The sequence below is a fragment of the Tursiops truncatus genome, chromosome 20 (genome assembly GCF_011762595.2).
Source record: "Tursiops truncatus isolate mTurTru1 chromosome 20, mTurTru1.mat.Y, whole genome shotgun sequence".
Lineage (NCBI taxonomy): Eukaryota > Metazoa > Chordata > Mammalia > Artiodactyla > Delphinidae > Tursiops > Tursiops truncatus.
Window position 1 is genome coordinate 5,706,419 of NC_047053.1, and position 19,181 is coordinate 5,725,599.

A 19,181-nucleotide genomic window follows, 5' to 3' on the forward strand; every position below is an offset into this window, starting at 1 on the left:
TGAAGCTCTGCATTCATCCTAAAGGAAACTCAAAATATATATATATTACTGTATTTAGTAAGCAGTTTCAATATGCCAGGCACTGTCCAACTCACGAGACATATACCAACTCATAGAAAACCCTGTGAGGTAGCTTTACTACTCCACTTTATAAGGAAAAACATTAAGATCTAAATAACTTGCCTAGACTGTGAATCGGCCATCCCTGCTCAGCTGAGTAAAAGGAAGATTATACCCCAAGCTTATCATGTTGAAGCCCTGGCTTGATGGCTGTGGGGCTCACTACACACAGGAGTTTGAGAGGTGTACTTTATATCCCAAATGGACCTGTGGGAAGGACTATGTGAATCCAATATTTGAAAGTCAGATGTCATGGTAAATTGATTAGAGCAGCAATTCTTAAATGGGGGAGCTGATGGAAGTATCAGAACCACTGTGGGGTGGGGGGAGTCAGAATCCAACAGCCACTCCAATGAGCACACGCTCAGGCTTTCACATGGGCCTCGAGGGAAGAGAAACTGAGACCATTGTGCCAGAGGAGCTTCCTTTTTATGTTATATTTTTTAATAAGCAAAATCTCCTTTAATCATACAAATAGGCATGCCCCTGATTTTTAAGAGCTCCATGTTTGAGGGCCAGCTCATCTATTCCAGGGTGCAATCACCTTGGCTCACAAGCCAAATGAAGTCAGAGATGAACAGAGTTAGGCGCACAGCTTTTAAAAAATGCAAATATAGGGACTTCCCTGGAGGTCCAGTGGTTAGGACTCCATGCTTCCATTGCAGGGGGCCTGGGTTCAATCCCTAGCTGGGGACCTAAGATCCCACAAGCTGCACAGCATGACCAGAACAAAACAAAACAAAACAAAATTCAAACATAAACCCCAGCTGCACAGGGATATGTGTGGTTTGCTGATAAATCTTTAACAACAAGCCCTTCTGGGACAAAAGCCTTGATCTCAAAAGTCTTTAGCATTTGCCAGTTTCTGGGGTGTAAATACTCCCAATCTTCCCACCATGTCTGATCTCAAGCTACTAACTTGCAGTCATTGCGTGCTAGGGAGGGCGCTTTGAAAAGGGTTGCGTACAGTGGGTTCTCTTGAGAAACTGTGAGCCAGTCCACATCAGCTCCAGAGAACCCCTGGCCTTTACTTCTCTCCACACACATCCACCTACAAATATCCTGGACTGGCAACTGGGCGTACTGTGCTGACCCTGTTCCCTAGTGGCCAGAGGCGAGAACTCCCCACTTAGTCTTTACTGCCCTGGTCCTTTCCCCTCCAGCGTATCTTTACTTCCGGTTTCCAAGGTTCTTCGTTGCCCAGTCAATTCCACTTCAGACAATCTTGCTCCCACACATTTGCCTACATCCTTTTAACCTCCTTCTTTACTTCCCACGTGCCCACTAATCCAGGACTATCTCTTTTCCTCTCCTTCTCTTCCATCCATCTGTAAGCCAAAGAACTACCCTGATTGTGACTGATAAGAACGATGCACATAGTATATCTGTGCAGAATAAAGACAGATGCTCTGAAATGAGAAAATCAGTTGAAAGCTTCTAAAATATTTTTATTCTCCATAGACCCCACCAATATTTCTGACCAAGTCTCTACCTGGCAACTCTAATCAAAATTTCTTTTCTTTCATCATCGGGATTGAGCTATATATTTCAAGGATTTCTATTTTTACAGTGGTGTTTCTCTGGGACTACTATGATGATATCGTTGTTTCTAACTTCTTTTCATTGCTGTCCTATACTCTTCTGCAAACAACTTTTAGAAGCTGGCCTGGGGAACCGAATCTTTTATAACTATTAATCAATGTGAATGATTGTACTCTATTAACCTATTAACGTGAAAAATACATTTGGGGCTCTAAATAACCAACTCATAAATATACTTTTACTATATGTTTTATTTCAGAGCCTCAAATTTCAGTCCTTTGCATACCTCCTTTATGATATTTGTCATGACTGCCTACCACCTGTAGTATTACTTCATACTTTTCTCTAAATTGACTCTCATTTTAGCCTAAATAAAATCATATAAAATGAAAACTTTAAATCTCTACTATAAATGGAAAACTTGTATCATGTGCCAAAAAAAGTTACCCGTTAGCACATTTTAAAATACACCTGTCCATACATCTCCCACAACCATCTCTCACACCAGCACTGGTACACATATCACTTTTGGGGACACTATCTCATTTGAATTGGAGTGTAAATTGGGAATAACAGTTGATTCCTCTGGCACACAAAATCTCTCACAGAAGCAATAAACTGAGACCCCAACAGGGACCCCATTCCAAGCCAGCTCTAGATGCTGGCAGAGCAGCCTCCGGGATGAGATTTTAGGGCCCGGAAGGACCTCAAAGACCAGCTACTTAAGCCAGTTCTTCTCTGTTATAAAGCACATGTAAGAAACTCCACCACTGGAACTTTCATTCCTTTATCTGAGTGGTTTCCAAACCCTGTGGGAGAAGGTGGGACAGGGGATCCATCAATGGGCTCTGGACACAGGACACTCCCTCTTTAGCAGAGCAAATACACCTTGGCAAGTTTTAAATTTTGGACTCACACAGGAGATTGCATTGAAGGAAAGTTCTGATAGAGAAAAAGTGTTTGAAAATCACTGCTTGGGTTAAGCTTAAATTATATGAAATTGCAAACACCTTTAAAAGCACATTCTGACCTACAATACTGAAGAGCTGGGAGGAGTTGTGATAGGAGAAAGGAAAGAAGCAAAGTGCACTGATGAGGAGACAGGGAGCCCTAAAAATTTTACCTCTTTCTAATTATAGACTTTGCTAGATTTGCAGTTTTGACAAGGGCCAATCTTGTCTGGTGCTCAGATGGCCAGGATATTGCAGTCCCATCTGACAGGCGCAAAAAAGGCAGAATGGAGCTAGAAATGGAACAGAGACTTCCCAAAGAGCCAGGGGGTGGAAGGAGGTAAATTACAGAGATGGGGGATCACAAAGCGCATTTGCCAGTGCGGTAGAGTCAGTAAGGAACCTCCGCCTACCCCACCTTACAGCAGCCCAGGGAAGCAGGTGGGAAGTGTGTGCGCTGTTCCATGGCACACTCGAAAGCTCAGAGAGGTGAGGCGACTCTGTCAAGGGCACAAAGCGCTGGAAATGCAGACAGAGCACAGGGCAGCTGCTTCCCTGCCTCTACATTTGGCCTTCTTGTCTCTGTGCTAGACTGTCTCAGGTTGGAGGCTATAAGGACTGGAAGCTGCTGAGATCAGAGAGGAAGATAATTCAGCATAAATACGAAATTTGAGTCAATTTATGAAAATACTTGCGGGTCCTCACCTGCTACAACATCTCTGAACATGGCTTGGAAAGCTGGGAAGTAGCTGCTCTGAAGCTTGTCCAGAAGCCCCGCCATGCCCCTCACCTTTATCGTTCTCAGTTGATTATAAATGTATTCCAGATCCTCAGACCTGCAGCACCAGGAGAAGAGTGAACCCAGGTGAACATCAGGAAACACAAGTCACGCTGCGATGACCCACCCTCAGATAGAGAGAGGAAGCCTGCCTCAGGGTGCTTCAGCAGAGGCCTCTGTTCCCAGAACAGTGAGGACCAAAGCCTGAGTCTGGAACACAGGTTCAGAGGGGCAGCTCCAGGAGGTAGCAGCAGGGAACACTGCTGTGACCATCTGGTGGCTCAAAAGCTTGGCAGCTAGAGGTCACTGGCTCTTGCAGGCAGGTTTGGGGTGGGATGAGAGAGGTGTCAGGGTAAGGCTGCTGGAGGAGGGTCCCGCAGTAGGTCAGCAGAATGATCAGAAACCAGGCAAGAGGATGGGGCATCTCAGCACGGGGTGCAAGTGGGACTGGAGCCCTACAGGCATGCCTGGCCACATGACATGCAAGGACAGGGACACCTGCCTCAAACACCTGTCTGTCTCCTTTTGAGTAAAAGATTAATCAGCACAATGATAAATAGGAGCAGGGAAATGGAGAGGAAGAGGGGGAATGAGCAAGAGCAATAATTAGGTCTTTCGGGAACCTGTGGGGCTAAGACACAGTGGACAATGGACTAATGACCGCCTGGAACCTAGGAGACGCCGTTCAGTGGTGAACTGCCAAAACCCCTCTTTCTCCAGATCCTACAAAAAATGTGTGCATACTGACTGTCCAAGGAGAAGGGAGTAGACAGTAGAAAGTATGAAAGAGTTAATTAATTTTACATGTAATTGAAAGAGCCTTTGAAGAAATGCCAGAAGATACACTGACGGTAGCTCAAGAAACGAGGCATGACTATTGAACCTCGGGGAAAGTGTCAACTCCCAGTGCACAGAAGAACTGCATTGACCCAAATGACATCAAGCTGTCTGCTCCAGGGGTGATGAGAGACACCGAGCTGTCTGCTCCAGGGGTGATAAGAGATGCCTGGGGGTGGGACCAGACTCAATGGCTGCCTCCCCCAGCCCATTATCCTCTGAGAGACATCTGCTCCCCAGGGTTTGAGCCCGTGCCTACCTGCTCTTCCAGAACTCCAATTCCACCTGTGGGGTGGGATTCTCCCCCTGTAGGAGAGGCTGGGAAGACTCCCTCTTGAGAACCACCTGGACTTGATGGCTCCACTGGATCACTGCAGACTCAATGGCATACATGACTGACTTATCCATAGAATCCAAGCTGTGAAAGACACAACAAATCTCCTGGGACACTGGAAATAGCTTAACTCTCGGTGTCCCCCAAAACAGAATCCCAAATCTTTTAAAAACAGGTGGGAAATTCCACTTAGTCCAAGCACTCTTTTTTTTTTTTTTTGTGGTACATGGGCCTCTCACTGTTGTGGCCTCTCCCGCTGAGGAGCACAGGCTCCAGATGTGCAGACTCAGTGGCCATGGCTCACGGGCCCAGCCGCTCTGCGGCACGTGGGATCTTCCCAGACCGGGGCACGAACCCATGTCCCCTGCATCGGCAGGCGGACTCCCAACCACTGCACCACCAGGGAAACCCAGTCCAAGCACTCTTAACTTTTGTTGGATAACAGGCTCTACCGAGTAGTCAGTGAAAAGTACAGATCTTCTCCTCAGACAAGCTGCTTATGCATGTGTGTATACAGTTATTCATACACAATTATTCAAGATTCAGAGGCTCGCCAATATTCTGAAGGCTAGTTTAAGAACTCCGAATCCTATGAAGTCCTTCTGTCAGTGCAGGAATACACTGGACAGAAAACATCCAAATGGTCACCCAACCCTTGCTTGAGTCCCACCAATGCCAGCCAGCTCCCTACTTGACAAGGCAGCACATTCCTCAGATCAGCTCTCCCTGGGAGACAGTTTGTCTCTACTTTGAACCACGTCTATCGCCCTGCCAGTCCCTCGTTTGGTCTTAGTTCTGACCTCTGCAGTAAGAGGAAATAGGTTACTTTCTCCTCCACATGGCAAGCTATCAGACATCCAAACATTACTATCCTTTGTCCTCACTTTTCTAATGAAGAATGCAATCCCCATGCATTCCCCCCATACACCTTCTAAATAAACTAACTAACTAAGGATGTTTGGAAGGGATTAAAAATCAAAAATACATTTTGGTTGCCTTTTCACCAAGTCTGAACTGACAATAGTTCATGCCAAGAACCCAGGACATGGGTGACAAAGAAAGAGAATCTGTCATTTGCATTTTCATGCCAGAAACCTACCTTCACTTAATTTAATTAAATTCATATTTGCTGAGCAATGATATGGCACAAGTGATTATGGACGGTATTAAAGGGAGAAGATACTCACCTCCCTGAAATATGATCCAACCTTTTGGGAAATTATCAAATTTGAACAAAGGGAGACAAACTCAGCAATGATTATATACACACACAGTGAATGTTATTATGTTAAAATAGAAAAGGAATAGGAAAAGGGTAATTTGAATTTATTTATTTTGAAAATTGTGTATTTTTATTAAACCACAGTAAGTTTTACAGTTAACTGGGAAATTGCTTCTAATTATATATGTAGCAAATTACTTCCAACAGCAAAAACTCATTATAAAGTACATTGCTATCCCATGCATTACTTATTCTTCAGATAAAATCATGGGCCCTGAATACACAATGATGACATAATACATTTGGAGACTCCCGGCAATATCGCAGACCAAGCACATGTAGGAAGATGGCCTGTTGCCACAAACATATAGAAATGCTGGATAGAAGACGATTAAAAAATAGCATTTAGATATATAGCCTGGCTTGAATGAAAAAGAAAAGAATCCCCACAGGACAGAAGAAAACCTGGAATGGTAAGTGGAAGCTGATAGTTGGTATCACTCTTACATGGAGAAGAGGATGAGGCTTTAATGTCTTCCCAGGCACAGGAGGCATGGACCTCAAGCCTCAACAAAACCAGATTTGTTTCTGTTTGGAAAAAAATCCCCAGGACCTGAAAAAATTCTCCAGCTGCTGGGGGAGGAGGGTCTGGACAGTGACAGTGTGTGCTGGGTAAATGCTGGGAAGAGGCATGCTGTCTCCCAGACCGGACCTGGGTCTTTGCCAATTATGACACTGTCCTGATAAGCGAGACACTGTCCTGATAAGCGAAACACTGAAATCAGCCTGGCTACTCTCAGCCCTGAAATAGTTCTGAGCAGAAAAAAGGCCATGTTGCGTGACAGCCTTAAAAGACGTCCGGCAGACGGACTGGGGCGAGGGTAGTCATCAGCACAAAACATACAGTCTGAGGATGCTGGCAAACAGTGGGCTTGTGTGCAGAACAAAGAGATATGCAGAGTCAGGAACAGAAAAGTCGTAAAGACAACACTCAGATAAACCAGCATCTCCCACATCTCTGAGGCCCATATGGCCAGCCTGGTGGTACTTACGCGGTCTCACTTTCAGAATCCACAAACCCCATTTTTTCTGAGCCGACTGGAAGAGGCAGCAAAGTTTTCCCCTTTGCTTGCACAAGGAGAACCAAGAGGTCACGTTGGAGGCTGTGGGCATGTTGCTGGACATCTTGGCAAACCACGTGGGGCCAGTCTAGGTGATTCTTCTCATTGGCCAGGATGGGGATGACAACCTAGGACAGACGTGTACAGAAAAGAAAGGCAGGCAACTTCTGAAACCCTAAAGACTATTCTGAGAAAGGTCGAGAGAGCTACATACCACCTTTTGCAGTTCCCTGTTCTGTAAGACCTAATTATTAATAACCAACATTATGTATTGCCTTGGCATCTGGTAAAATCGGGAGGGCCTCGAATAGCCTATCCACAGTTTCCCTGCCCACTCTGCTCCTGCCGCTAAGGCCCCTAGTCCAGCAGCCCTGCTTATCAAGGGGACCAGGCATGGCCGCCGCCCATCCCTGAGGAGTGGGCTTCAGTTCCAGCCAGTGGAATATTCATGCAAGCTGATCCCATCCCCCCACAGGAACCAGTGGGCACCACACCCTCTCGATAGTACAAAGCTTGCCTCCCACAGCCCCTGTTCATTTGCTCTGTTCCCACGTGCAAGCCCCCACGTGGCCCTGCCTGGCACAGCATCTCCCTCCTCTGGACTGTGAGTATCTGTGCTAATAACCTGCGGGCCGTCTCATCTGTCCAGTGTTACGTGTACAGCCACCCCCGCAACCCTAGGGCAGGAATCCCTTCCTCACCAACGGGTGAAACTGTCACAAACGCCAAGAGGCAAAAAACAGGACAGATGCAGGTAAGCATGACCCTCTGTCTACAGGTGGCCTGAGAGGGCATTTTAAAGAAGCAAGCCAAGTTGAGGATCTTGAATCTATCTGTAGGGTGAACCTGAGTTGGTTTTGGCCACTGAACATAGCCCCTCTTCTGTTAGTATTCATCTCCAGATCCAGAGGTAGATATGTGAACAAATCTGAGCCAATAAGAGTCAGGCCAAAGTCTTCTATCTGGACATTTTGAGGAAGAGAAGCTTTCTCTCTCTACGAGTCTGGAACAATTGGTGGCCAACTTGCTACCATACGGAGCCTTCGAATATGGTCAATATGGGGAAGAGAGGGTTTATAGATGGAGGAAAAACCAAGTCCTATGACATCATTTGAGCTCCTGCATCAGGCTGCTCTTCAACTTTCTGAGCTGATTTAAATTGAGGTTTCTACCATTAGCAACTTAAAAAGTTGTAATTCGTGCAACTCACTAGGAACCTCTGCCTGTCAAAAGTTCACAACTAATAGAAAGGGAATACTAGAAAGAAAAACAGATGATCAGGAAATGTGATAAGGAGCTACCTAGCAAAGACTGAAGAGAAAACACGGACTTAAATGGTTGGTTGGTTTCCATATGCGACCAGTGAGTCCATGTGGCTATGAGATAGAAGGCCTGGACCCAGCATATGAAGCCAAGAGAATGATCCTTGCCTGGTCTGTCTGGAAGCAATCACTAAACTGCGAACTTACAACAGCAGGTGAACAGGGGGTGCCGAGAGATAAAATGTCACAAATTGAGCTCTACTCACATTCATGTTAAGAAAGGACCCCTTGGACCCATGGCAGGAGGCCTAACAGGGCAGAGGGGATGAACAAGAATTTTTCTAGGATCTGAAAGGCAGGGACTGTATCTTATACCCACAGTCCTCCCTAGGGTTTGGCATACAGGAAGCACTCAATAGAGGTTCAGAGAATAACTGAAATATATGCTGTCTGAAGAAAAAGTGGCAGGTGGGCTTGGGTGCATTTTGGAGGGCTTTCAGTGATAGAAAAATAGTGAATATGAACTTTCTATGAAATGAATATTCTCAATGAATATCTATCAAGAGTCTACCACATGCTAGCACTGTTCTAGGTGCTTGGAAGGTACATCAGTGAACAAAACAGATGAAGATTCCTGACTTGATGAAGTTTATATTCTAGGGAAGAGACAGTCAGTAAACCATAAGTTCTGTGAAAAAAAAATGAAACAGGTGGGCTGGAAGTGATGTAATGGTAAATAGAGTGATTGGTGCAGATCTCATGGAGAAGGTAACATCTGAACAAAGACTGGGGAAGATAGGGAGAGTGTTGTGCAGACCCTTGGGGGAAGTATATTGAGGGTAGAAGGAACAGCCAGTGCAAAGGCCCTGAGGTGGGAGCATGCCTAGTGTGATCAAGGAGCAGTGTGGAGGTCAGTGAAACTGGGACAGGATTGGCAAGAAGAGTAGGGGTGAGTAAAAGGGGTCAGATCACATGCAGCCCTGTCTGCGGGATTTTGATTTTTACTCTGAGGAATGTAAATCACTGAAGGGTTGTGAGCAAAGGACCAACATGGTCTGACATCTTTTTTAATAGGATCGCTCCAGCTACTGAGTTGAGAATAGACTCTTGGGGGCAAAAGTGGAAAAAGAGATTGGCTAGCAAGTTATTGCTATAATACAGAAGAGAGTGGCTTGGCACAGGGCAGAGTAGAGGAGATAGTAAGAAATGGTCCAATTCTACATAAATTTTGAAGGCTCAGCCAAAATGATTTCTTAATGGATTAGTCGTGTGAGTAAAAAGGAGTCAGGATGATTCCAAGGTTTGGGACTTGGGCAACAGGAAGAAGGGAACCACCATAGCTGACGTGGGGAAGAATAACGGTGGAGTTAAGTTCTTGTGGGAAGAATTGGGATTAGGTTCTTGGACACGTTAGAATTTGATAAATCTACTGAACTTCTAAGTGGGGACACTGAATAGGCGTCGGATTTGGCAGTTGGGAGCTCAGAGAAGAAAAGTCTGGAGATAACAAAGCTGGCAGAGATAGATGAGATGATTCATAAGATTCTGAAAGGGAATGAGTGCCCCCCAAGGAACTGAGTATATACAGAGAAGATGCCCAAGGAATGAGCCCAAGGGCTTTCCAATGTTAGCAAGTTAGCAAGAAGCGGGGGTGGTACCAACAGGGGAAATAGAAGAAATGGCGATGGTGAGAGGAGGAAACCAGAAGACTGGTGACCTGAAAGCCAAGTGAAGAAAGTGCTTCCAGGAGGACAGGGTCACCATGAGCTGTGCCAAAGGCTGCTCACAGGTCAAGCAGGAAAAAGACTGAAACATGGCCATGTGATTCAGACAAGTAGAGGTCACTGGTGACGTTGACAACTCTTTCTTTTCCATGCAATGTGGGGGTAGGAGCCTGACGAGTGAGGAAAAGGATAGGACATAGCAAGACTAGACATGAAGTCTAGACATTTCTGCTCAGCTTCACGAGGGCGGGTATACGGTAGGCAGGGAGTTGGAGTTCACCAGATTTATGGTTTTGCCAAAGACGTACGACAAAGCGAGACAGAGGCCGTGATGATAATGATGGAGCACTTGAGCTGGGTAAGGGGGGAAGGACGTGGGTGTGGAGGATGGACAGAGGGCAGGCGGCAGGATCAACGGACTGCAGGTCCCAGCAGGGTCACAGGCTTGTGGTAGGGGGCTGCTGGGGACAGTGAGCCGGAAAGACAGGAGTAGGGTCAGAGAAAGAGGTGCCTGGAATTGGATCACCAGGGCGTGGTCTGGTAATGCAAGGACTGGGAACAGCACGGGAAGGGGTGGTTAAGATAGGAAGGGCGACAAGGTCAGCGGAGGAGGAAGGTTCAAGGGTCCCAGAGGCCGGGTTAATGAAGGATCACTTATGTGTCTATTGAAAGAGCCACGTGTTAAGACGGGAGCAACGCTGGGGGAGAGTCACAGCGAGCAGGAACCCAACCGTGGGGAAATGAGGGCAGTGCTATCAATTTATGACACAGCAATGGGGGGAGACGGTGGCTTTGTCTAAAGGCATCAGGTTCAAACTGGACTGTTTTCCACTTGAATCGAGAAGGAGCAAAGAGAAGCAAGGATGCCTGTCTCACCTCAGAAGCAGAAAGGCTGAGTCTTTGGGGAGAGATGAGTTTGGGTTAGAGCCAAGTGACAAGGGTGGGTGACAGGAAGTGAGGAAGCTTTTAAGGGGGATGTAGAGTCACGGTAATTCTTGTCCTTTAGGGAAAACCTACAACTAATGTTAACAGAGCACCAACCTGACTCCACGTTGTATCTATTCCTTTAGCTCTAACCGTTGTGCTTTGTTTCCTGTCTTAATCACGCTGGCTCTGCATCTCTGTAAAAGGATGTTGCCTAGAACCTGAAACACACATGACAGCCTATTCCCAAGGTTTTGCCTCCCAGGCTTGACCTTTAAAGGTGTCAACAAAAAGTTGCAGAACAGAGAATAACAATTGTCCTGTTGGAGGTTTACACTGTGACCAGACCTTTGTGAACAGCTGCAAGAAGTTTGTAATACCAGCCACACCTCCTCCCCGCCTTCAGTACAAAAGAAGCTTGAATTCTACCTCAGGGAAGATGGTTCTACCAGCCCACCATCTTCTTGGGCTGCTGGCATTCCGATTAAAGCCACTATTCTTTGCCCCAACACCTCCTCTCTCGATTAACCAGCCTGCCGTGCGACGAGCACTACAGGCTTGCCCTCTGTGATGCTAACACACTCTATTCCAAGCGTCCTGATCGGTTATTTTAAATTTCACGACAAGCCTACAAGGTGCTTCGATCCTGACAGAGGTGAGCTAGCGCGCTCACACCATCCCCACTGAACGCGACAGAACCAGCATTGGAACCCGGGTCCCCCAGACTCCAAATCCCATGCTCCTCTCACGGGGAAAAGGACCCACACTTTTACCGGAAACAAACCTACAGCCTCCCTTCTTCTGCCCTCAACAACCCATCTACCTACGCCCACCGCTGCACTGGCTTAAGGGAAACTAAGGCTGAGGCTACGGAAACGGCAAGGAAGGAAAACCGCAGTACCTGAGGGCAGCCGAATGGTCCAAGATGGCGACAGGGCATGCACACGCAGAGGCGTCGCGACGCTCGAGGAGAGGCGCTCCCGACGCACGCACGGAGGTTCTGCGCATGCCCGCTCCTCCTGCCCCGCCCCGCCCTTGCTCTTCACCGGGCTCTGCACAAGGCACCCCTCTCCTCACCCGGGGAGAAGGTGGCGTTTTCAGAGCAGGAGCTTCCCCCTTCTCCATTCCTTGATTAAAGAATAAAGTTTCTGCTCTGCTGGACCTGGTTTCCTTCATTTGGCACCAGCTGGCACTGGGCAACGTAAGGACCCAGTTGGGGGGTCCACCCGACTGGACACCTGATTAGAAAGGGTGGGTGACACTCCCTCTCCCAAACCCCAAACTTCAAAACAGCATCCAAGTTCCAGAGCTCTAGGAAAAGGAACCTGGCAGCAGTGAATGAAGGGACTGGGAGGAGGAAGAAAGGGAGCAGGAGGGCTGGTTTCTAAGTTCTGGCAATTCTCCCTTGGAAACATTTCCTGGATGCACATTTTACCTTGTGCTAGTGTAATGGGACAGAAAAGTTAAAATTTATAGCTTCATTCCTTCGTTAATATCACCCCCCCACACCCCACCCCCGCCAACAAAGAATACTTTTCTCATCCAGGTGGGATATTTTGGCTTTAGTTAGTTAGGACCAGGAGCACGCAGCCAGGGGCTGATCCATGAGTGGGAGGGGTGCAGGGCCCCGAAGTGGCTCTGGATCAGCTTCAGGGTGTGTGAAAAAAGCGGATGGGACGGCAGTGGTTGCATGGCCCAAGAATTGCTGTTAGAGCTTTTGAGAAACGCAAGTAAAGGCCTCGAGGTATTTTAAAAATAAATTGTTTTATTTTTATTATTTATTTATTTGTTATATTTATTTATATTTATTTATTATTTTATTATTAGGTTTTTAAAACAGATAACACATTTACGTGGTGCAAATTTTTAAAGTACAAAAGCATGACAGTAAAAAGCTACCTACCCCTGTACCTCCCTGAGTCGCCCAGTTCCTTGGGCCTGTGGATTACTATGTAAATGAATGTTTTTCCTCCCTCCCTCCTTTCTCTTTTTTAGCAGAAACGGTAGCATACTATACGTACAGTTCTAAACCTTTAAGAAAAATTATCTTAAATTGCAGCATTATCCACAATAGCCAAGAGGTGAAAGGAACCTAAATGTCCATCCATGGATGAATGGGATAAAGAAAATGTGGTATATATACATACAATGGGATACTATTCAGTCTTAAAAAGGAAGGAAATTCTGTCACATGCTACCTTGAGAATGAACCTCTTTGAGGACATTATGCTGAGTGAAGTAAGCCAGTCACAAAAAGACAAATACGTCATGATTCCACTTACATGAGGTACCAAGAGTGGTTAAATTCATAGACACAGAAAGTAGAATGTGGCTGCCAGGGGCTGAGGGGGGCACAGGTGGGAGTTGTTCCGTGAGTGTAGAGTTTCAACCATGCAGGATGGGGGGATGGTTCTGGGGATCTGCCACGCAATGATGTGCATGAGGTTGACAGTGTTGTGCTGTACGCTTGGAAATTGCTGGGAGAGTGAATTTTATGTGGGTTTTTTATGCCACCATAAAAATAAAATGATCTTAAGAACGGTTCCATTATCAATCATTACTTTTAATTATAGACGGACCTTAATTCGTTCACCCAGTCCCCTACGGATGAACATTCAGTTTGTTTCCAGCCTCTTTCAATGCACCGATAAAAATTCTTGAACATTTAAGAGTCTGAGGTGTTTTACAATTACTTTCACTCGCTGAACTGCCTTGCCTTGGCCATGACGCCACTCTGAGATGGACCCACTGCCCTCTACGTACACTAGGTGTAGCTCCATCTCGGAACCTTTGTTCAGTCTGCTCCCCAGACCTTGAAAGTTACCCTGCTCTCTATTTATTCTAATCCTTCTCCTTGTTCAGGAGCCAGTTCAGAGCTGCAGGTGAAGCAGGGCTCTCAGACCACACGCATATGTCTGTCCTCTGAACCCAACAGCACTTTTTGTTTTCCATATCAATAAACATTGTCTTTATTCTGTAAATTAAAATCTATTCACCTATTTCACATTTTGTTTATCTTATTTTCTTTTTTAAAATTTTTTAAAGTTTAAAAAAAAATTTTGTTAAGATATAGTTGATTTACAGTGTGTTAATTTCAGGTGTACAGCAAAGTGATTCAGTTATATATATATTCTTTCTTAGATTCTTCTCCATTATAGGTTATTACAAGATATTGAGTTCCCTGTGCTACACAGTAGGTCCTTGTTGGTTATCTATTTTATATAGAGTGGTGTGTATCTGTGAACCCCAATCTCCCAATTTATCCCTCCCCCCCTTTCCCCTTTGGTAACCATAAGTTTGTTTTCAAGCACTTCTTCCTATCATCACCTTTCATGAGGGAATTTGATCCAAGCTTGGATTCCTGCAGGGATGGTGTTCAGACAACACACAGCAGTAAAGCCATTCGGTTATTAAAATACTTCCATATCCACTGAGAAACCTAGCTTCCCTGGGTCCCCTAGAGCTCCTCTGTCACCCCAGACCCTTCTCTGGAACTCCCCCTCCCCAAAGCCTCCTCATGAAGCAACCAAAGGCCTAACACCTGATGCAGCAGGGAGCCTCCAGGACCCAATGCTAGCACTGGTGCCAACTTTAGGTAAGGTCTGTCTCCACCTCAGTCACACTAGCTTTGAAGATGCTATATATATAGTGAATTTCACAGGTGGGATCTTGTCTTTATTTCTCTGGTGTTCCCCACAGCACCTGTGACAGGAAACATCACACAGCAGGGCATCAAGCCTCCAGGAGCACACACACCCAACTTCCAGGGGCGTTCACTCCTATTCCAGAAAGGTCTCAGTGTCCCAAGAATCTCTCCCGGGCACCCCTGCACTCTGGAGGCTTCTGCTGTGGCGTCACCAAAGCACTCCATAATCCACATCCGGGGAGACCTTCCTTCCTGCGCTCCAGGCCGGCCCCCCCCAAACGCCTGCTGGACATTTCCAACTGGATGCCTCAACTTCTTACCTGGGCACAGGGGTGACCTCTGGTTCATGAAGGACACGAAAATCAAAACCAAGCCACCTCTCCTTTTTAACTCTTCTCCAGAAGTAAAGAGCGTGGAGAGCCCTTCACCTCCTTCACTGACCCATAGGAAATGCCCCCGGGTCCACCACTCCCGGGCTTTTTAAAAAATAAATTTATTTATTTATTTATTTATTTATTTGGCTGTGTTGAGTCTTCGTTTCTGTGCGAGGGCTTTCTCTAGTTGCGGCGAGCGGGGGCCACTCTTCATCGCGGAGCACAGGCTCCAGACGCGCAGGCTCAGCGGCCATGGCTCACGGGCCCAGCCGCTCCGCGGCATGTGAGATCTACCCAGACCAGGGCTCGAACCCGTGTCCCCTGCACTGGCAGGCAGACTCTCAACCACTGCGCCACCAGGCAAGCCCCCACTCCCGGGCTTTTGCAATGCCAACTTACAGGGGGGATTCAGAAACGGCGCCTCAAAAAGAGGTCAGGACCCAGGCCCTCTTAAGAATCTAGCCTCGCCTTGACTTTGGCCTGAACGCAGACCAGGAATGAAGCAAGTCCCCCGCGATGCCCTGACTCGGACCCAGCCCCTGCTCAGATTCCCCGCAGCTGCCATTTCACGGCTCGCCTCCACATCTCAGGGGGCAGCCCAGGGTCCTAGTTTCCCGCCAGCTCGGCCAGCCGGCCCATCCCACTTTATTCTTAACTCCTTGAGCTCAGCTCCAGTCTCCTCTCCCATGGCCCCGCCCCGCCGGCCCCGCCTCCTCCTCCAGCGCAGCCAGTGCGGGGCCACCGACCCACCCTCACCTCGGAGAAGAGCGCGACCAGATGCTCCAGCGGCTTGGCGGGCAGGTCCCCGCACAGCACTGCTCCGCGGAGGCTGTCGGGCCCCGGCGGCTCGGGCCTGGTGCGCAGGCAAAAAAGCCCCTTAGCACGAGGCGCGCCGGCCTCGGGTCCCGCGTCCAGCCCCGCGCGCACCGCCAGGCCCGCAGGCCCGGGCCGCACCACCAGCAGCGGCCGCGGCCCCTCCGCGGCCCCGCGGCCCAGGAAGGCGTGCAGCAGTTGCCTCGCCTCGGCCGAGCCCGCGCAGCGCTCCCATGCGCCCGCAGCCGGCCGCAGGCTCCGGGCCACGTAGGCCCCCAGGAGTCGCAGCCGCGGGTCGGCGCCGGGCTCCCAGTCCGCGTTCTCCTCAGCCAGCGCGGGAAGCTCCTCGGCGCTCGGCATCGCGCGCGAACCTGCCTGCAGAGGTTTCCCGGGCGACCGGGACGCGGCCAGGACTCCCGCCTCCGCTACCCTCCTACTGGACACTTGACTACTGTTCCCGCCCACTCCGGTCCAATAAGGTAGGAGAGGCAAGGCGGGGTAAGGGGCGGGGTCGCGTCGCTGTTGCTAGGAAACCAGCAGAGGCTCAGGTTTCGCGTCTGAACTCGTGGATTAGAGGTGCTCGTGGGTGACTGTTCGGGGCCATGCTTATGGATGAAGCGCATGGAGGGGAGATCAAGGATATAAATGCTGCTAAGGAGCGTGCTGGCTAAGGTCACATCAAATTCTTTAGAGGTGTCCAGACACTGAAAGTATTATGGTTCTCCCACCTACTCCCAAAAGTGTAATTCAAAGTTAAAAACAATGTCAAATCACAAAATACATGTAAGGGAAATCAATCAAATTTTTTTTTTTTTTTTTTTTTTTTTTTTTTTTTTTTTTTGCGGTACGCGGGCCTCTCACTGTTGTGGCCCCTCCCGTTGCGGAGCACAGGCTCCGGATGCGCAGGCTCAGTGGCCATGGCTCACGAGCCCAGCTGCTCCGCGGCATGTGGGATCCTCCCGGACCGGGGCACGAACCCGTGTCCCCTGCATCGGCAGGCGGACTTTCAACCAGTGCGCCACCAGGGAAGCCCCCCAATCAAATTTTTATTTCTTTTTCATGATAACTGAAATATTATAACAGTGGCTACTGAGCATTTAGAATGTGCTGTGCTACTAGGGAACTGGATTTTTCATTTTCATTTTAATTAATATAAAATTAAATAGTCACATGTGGCTAGTAACTGTCATATTAGACGGCTTAGCTTCATAATTTTAATATCAATTATAAGAAAATAAAAGTTTTACTGGCCTGCTTTGTCCATGCCTTGAGTGTGTGCTTAATCTGAAAAATGGGGGCTAAAACTATGAGATCACTGATTTCCATGAGTATGGCAGCAATGAGTTCTTAAATGCAGCAAAGCACTATTCAATATGTAGGATGCTCAGAGCCTCCCTGTCCTGCCCTTTGTCTGCATCTTGTCTTCAAAAAGTGATAATGTGAAGCACCTTTCCTGACCTCAGAAATTAGCATTTGTCACCTGCTGAGTCCTTCTCCATGCTCAGGATATAAATAGCTTGGCCCTTTGCATGCATGTAAGGTGAGAATGGGACAATGAAAGGGACAATTCGGGCAGCAGGAGGCCTGCAGTTCTGAAATGAGTTCCTCTCTGCCCTACCACCCTGATTTTAGTCACCAATCAGAGACTGCAGAGTTTCTGGGTAAAAAGAACATTTAGAATGGGCTTCAAAGGAATATTAACAGAATAAGCACTTATTAAAGGCAGCTTTGCTAATAAGAGCCCCTCAGGAAAAGCCAGTAGCTAGAAGGTAAAATGATTGATTTAATAATAACTGGGGCACAGGAGGTGCTGTGATGAAGAGTGTCCACCTTACAACATGAAACTTTATGTTTGTAGAGAGTGTTTTGTCAGTTCTGGATTAAACAGTAGGCAGACCAACTATGAGTAAAGGGACAAAGCAGAGGCACTAAAACAATTTTTAAATGGATTTGATAGTTGACATTTCAAAAAAGCATCAGGGAAAAATAGAAATGTTGGGGGCTTCTTACACATATCCTAGTTTTGCAGAGTTTTTATTTTGCATATAGGAAGGCATCCTTATCGTTTTAGTGCTTGGGGATTCCAGATGTGTCAATCCTGCTCGTATTTTGTGTATAGAGTGAATTCAGGGCCATTAAGTTCCCGTAAACTCTTCAAATACAGTTTCTGCCACCCCCACCGTGACCTATTTGCCCTACATCCTCTTTGTCCCTTTGCCGCAACATAGAAACACAGGAGCCTGTGGAGATGACTTGAAGGTGTCTGAGAGTGAAGGCTACTGGACACTGGCAATGTCAGCTTTTGCTTTTTTTTCTCCAGCACCACACCTTAATCTCCATTGTAGAAAGAGATTTGGGGGGCATCTATATGGGACTTATTGAAAACAGCTGACATTGTCTTTCTATTGTGTAATTATGGTATGAAAAATAAAAGTTACAAGTGTATTAGTTATCTATTGCTGTGTAACAAATTACCCCAAAAGGTAGCAGCTTAAAATAGCAATGGACATTTATTATCTCACATAGTTTATGGTGGGTCAGGAAGATGGGAGCAGTTTAGCTGGGTGGTTCTGGCTCATGATGTCTCATAATGTTTCAGACAAGATGTTATCAGGGGCTACATTATCTGAAAGCTTGACTGGGATTGGAGGAACCACTTCCAAGGTAGCTCATTAATGTGGCTGGCAAGTCAGTGCTGACTGTCAGCAGGAGGCTTCAGTTCCTCAGCATGTGGAGCTCTCCATTGGGTGCTTAAATGTCTTCATAACACCCTGGCTGCCTTCCCCTAGACCAGGTGATCTGAGAGCAAGACAAGCCCCAATGTCTGTTATGACCTAGCCTTGGAGGTCACACTGTCATTTCTGCAAAAATCCCATTAGTTACAGACGTTCACCTTATTCATTGTGAAAGAGAACTACACCAGGATGTGAACACCAGGGAAGAAGAATCCTTGGGTGCTCTCTGAGAGGCTGGCTACTGCAAGAGGTGTTAAGGAAGATATGAAATTTGTGTAATTGTTGCCATTTTTTAAATTAGAAACTTGAACTTGCTTCCATGAGCATTGCATTTTGTATATCAGATTTTTTGCTTGAAATGACAAGGCATAATTCCTGTTCAACACTTGTAAATAACGATCTCTTTAAATTCTGGATAGTCATCATTGACAAGTTGTGTTCACACGAGCAGGTAGTGCAAAATTTAAAGCCTTTTACAATTATTCAAAAGTGAGCAGTTGGCATTATATTTACAGAATCTTAACAGCTCTTCTTTTCTTCCTTGACAAACGTTATGTTGAGATTTCTTGGGATGCTGCTAATGGATATTGAATCTAAATCAACCTTTCTGTATCAAATATTTGAAAATAATGATGAACTTTTAATTCAAAGAACATGCATGCATTGTTAGAATGGTCTCCTCTCAGCCACCTTGAATGCCCTAAGTGATGATGTCAGACACTCATGGGCAGATATATTGGATACATGTGTAGAAGGAGAGTCCAGGCTACTTGGGGCTCCATCCCGGAGATACACGTAA

At 46.9% G+C, this 19,181-nt stretch overlaps 1 protein-coding gene across 1 annotated transcript in view; it reads right to left on the reverse strand.

Annotated features, from left to right (window-relative positions):
- DNAH9 (dynein axonemal heavy chain 9) overlaps window positions 1-16,028 on the reverse strand; it is a 299,550-nt gene extending 283,522 nt beyond the window's left edge. The window contains exons 1-4 of the mRNA XM_033846740.2: window positions 15,591-16,028; window positions 6,836-7,032; window positions 4,487-4,645; window positions 3,318-3,448 (exon numbers count right to left, since the gene is read on the reverse strand). Of these exons, the coding sequence (XP_033702631.1) occupies window positions 3,318-3,448; window positions 4,487-4,645; window positions 6,836-7,032; window positions 15,591-16,007 (904 nt within the window). The 5' untranslated portion in view covers window positions 16,008-16,028. The remainder of the gene's footprint in view (window positions 1-3,317; window positions 3,449-4,486; window positions 4,646-6,835; window positions 7,033-15,590) is intronic.
- Window positions 16,029-19,181: the final 3,153 nt, after the last annotated feature.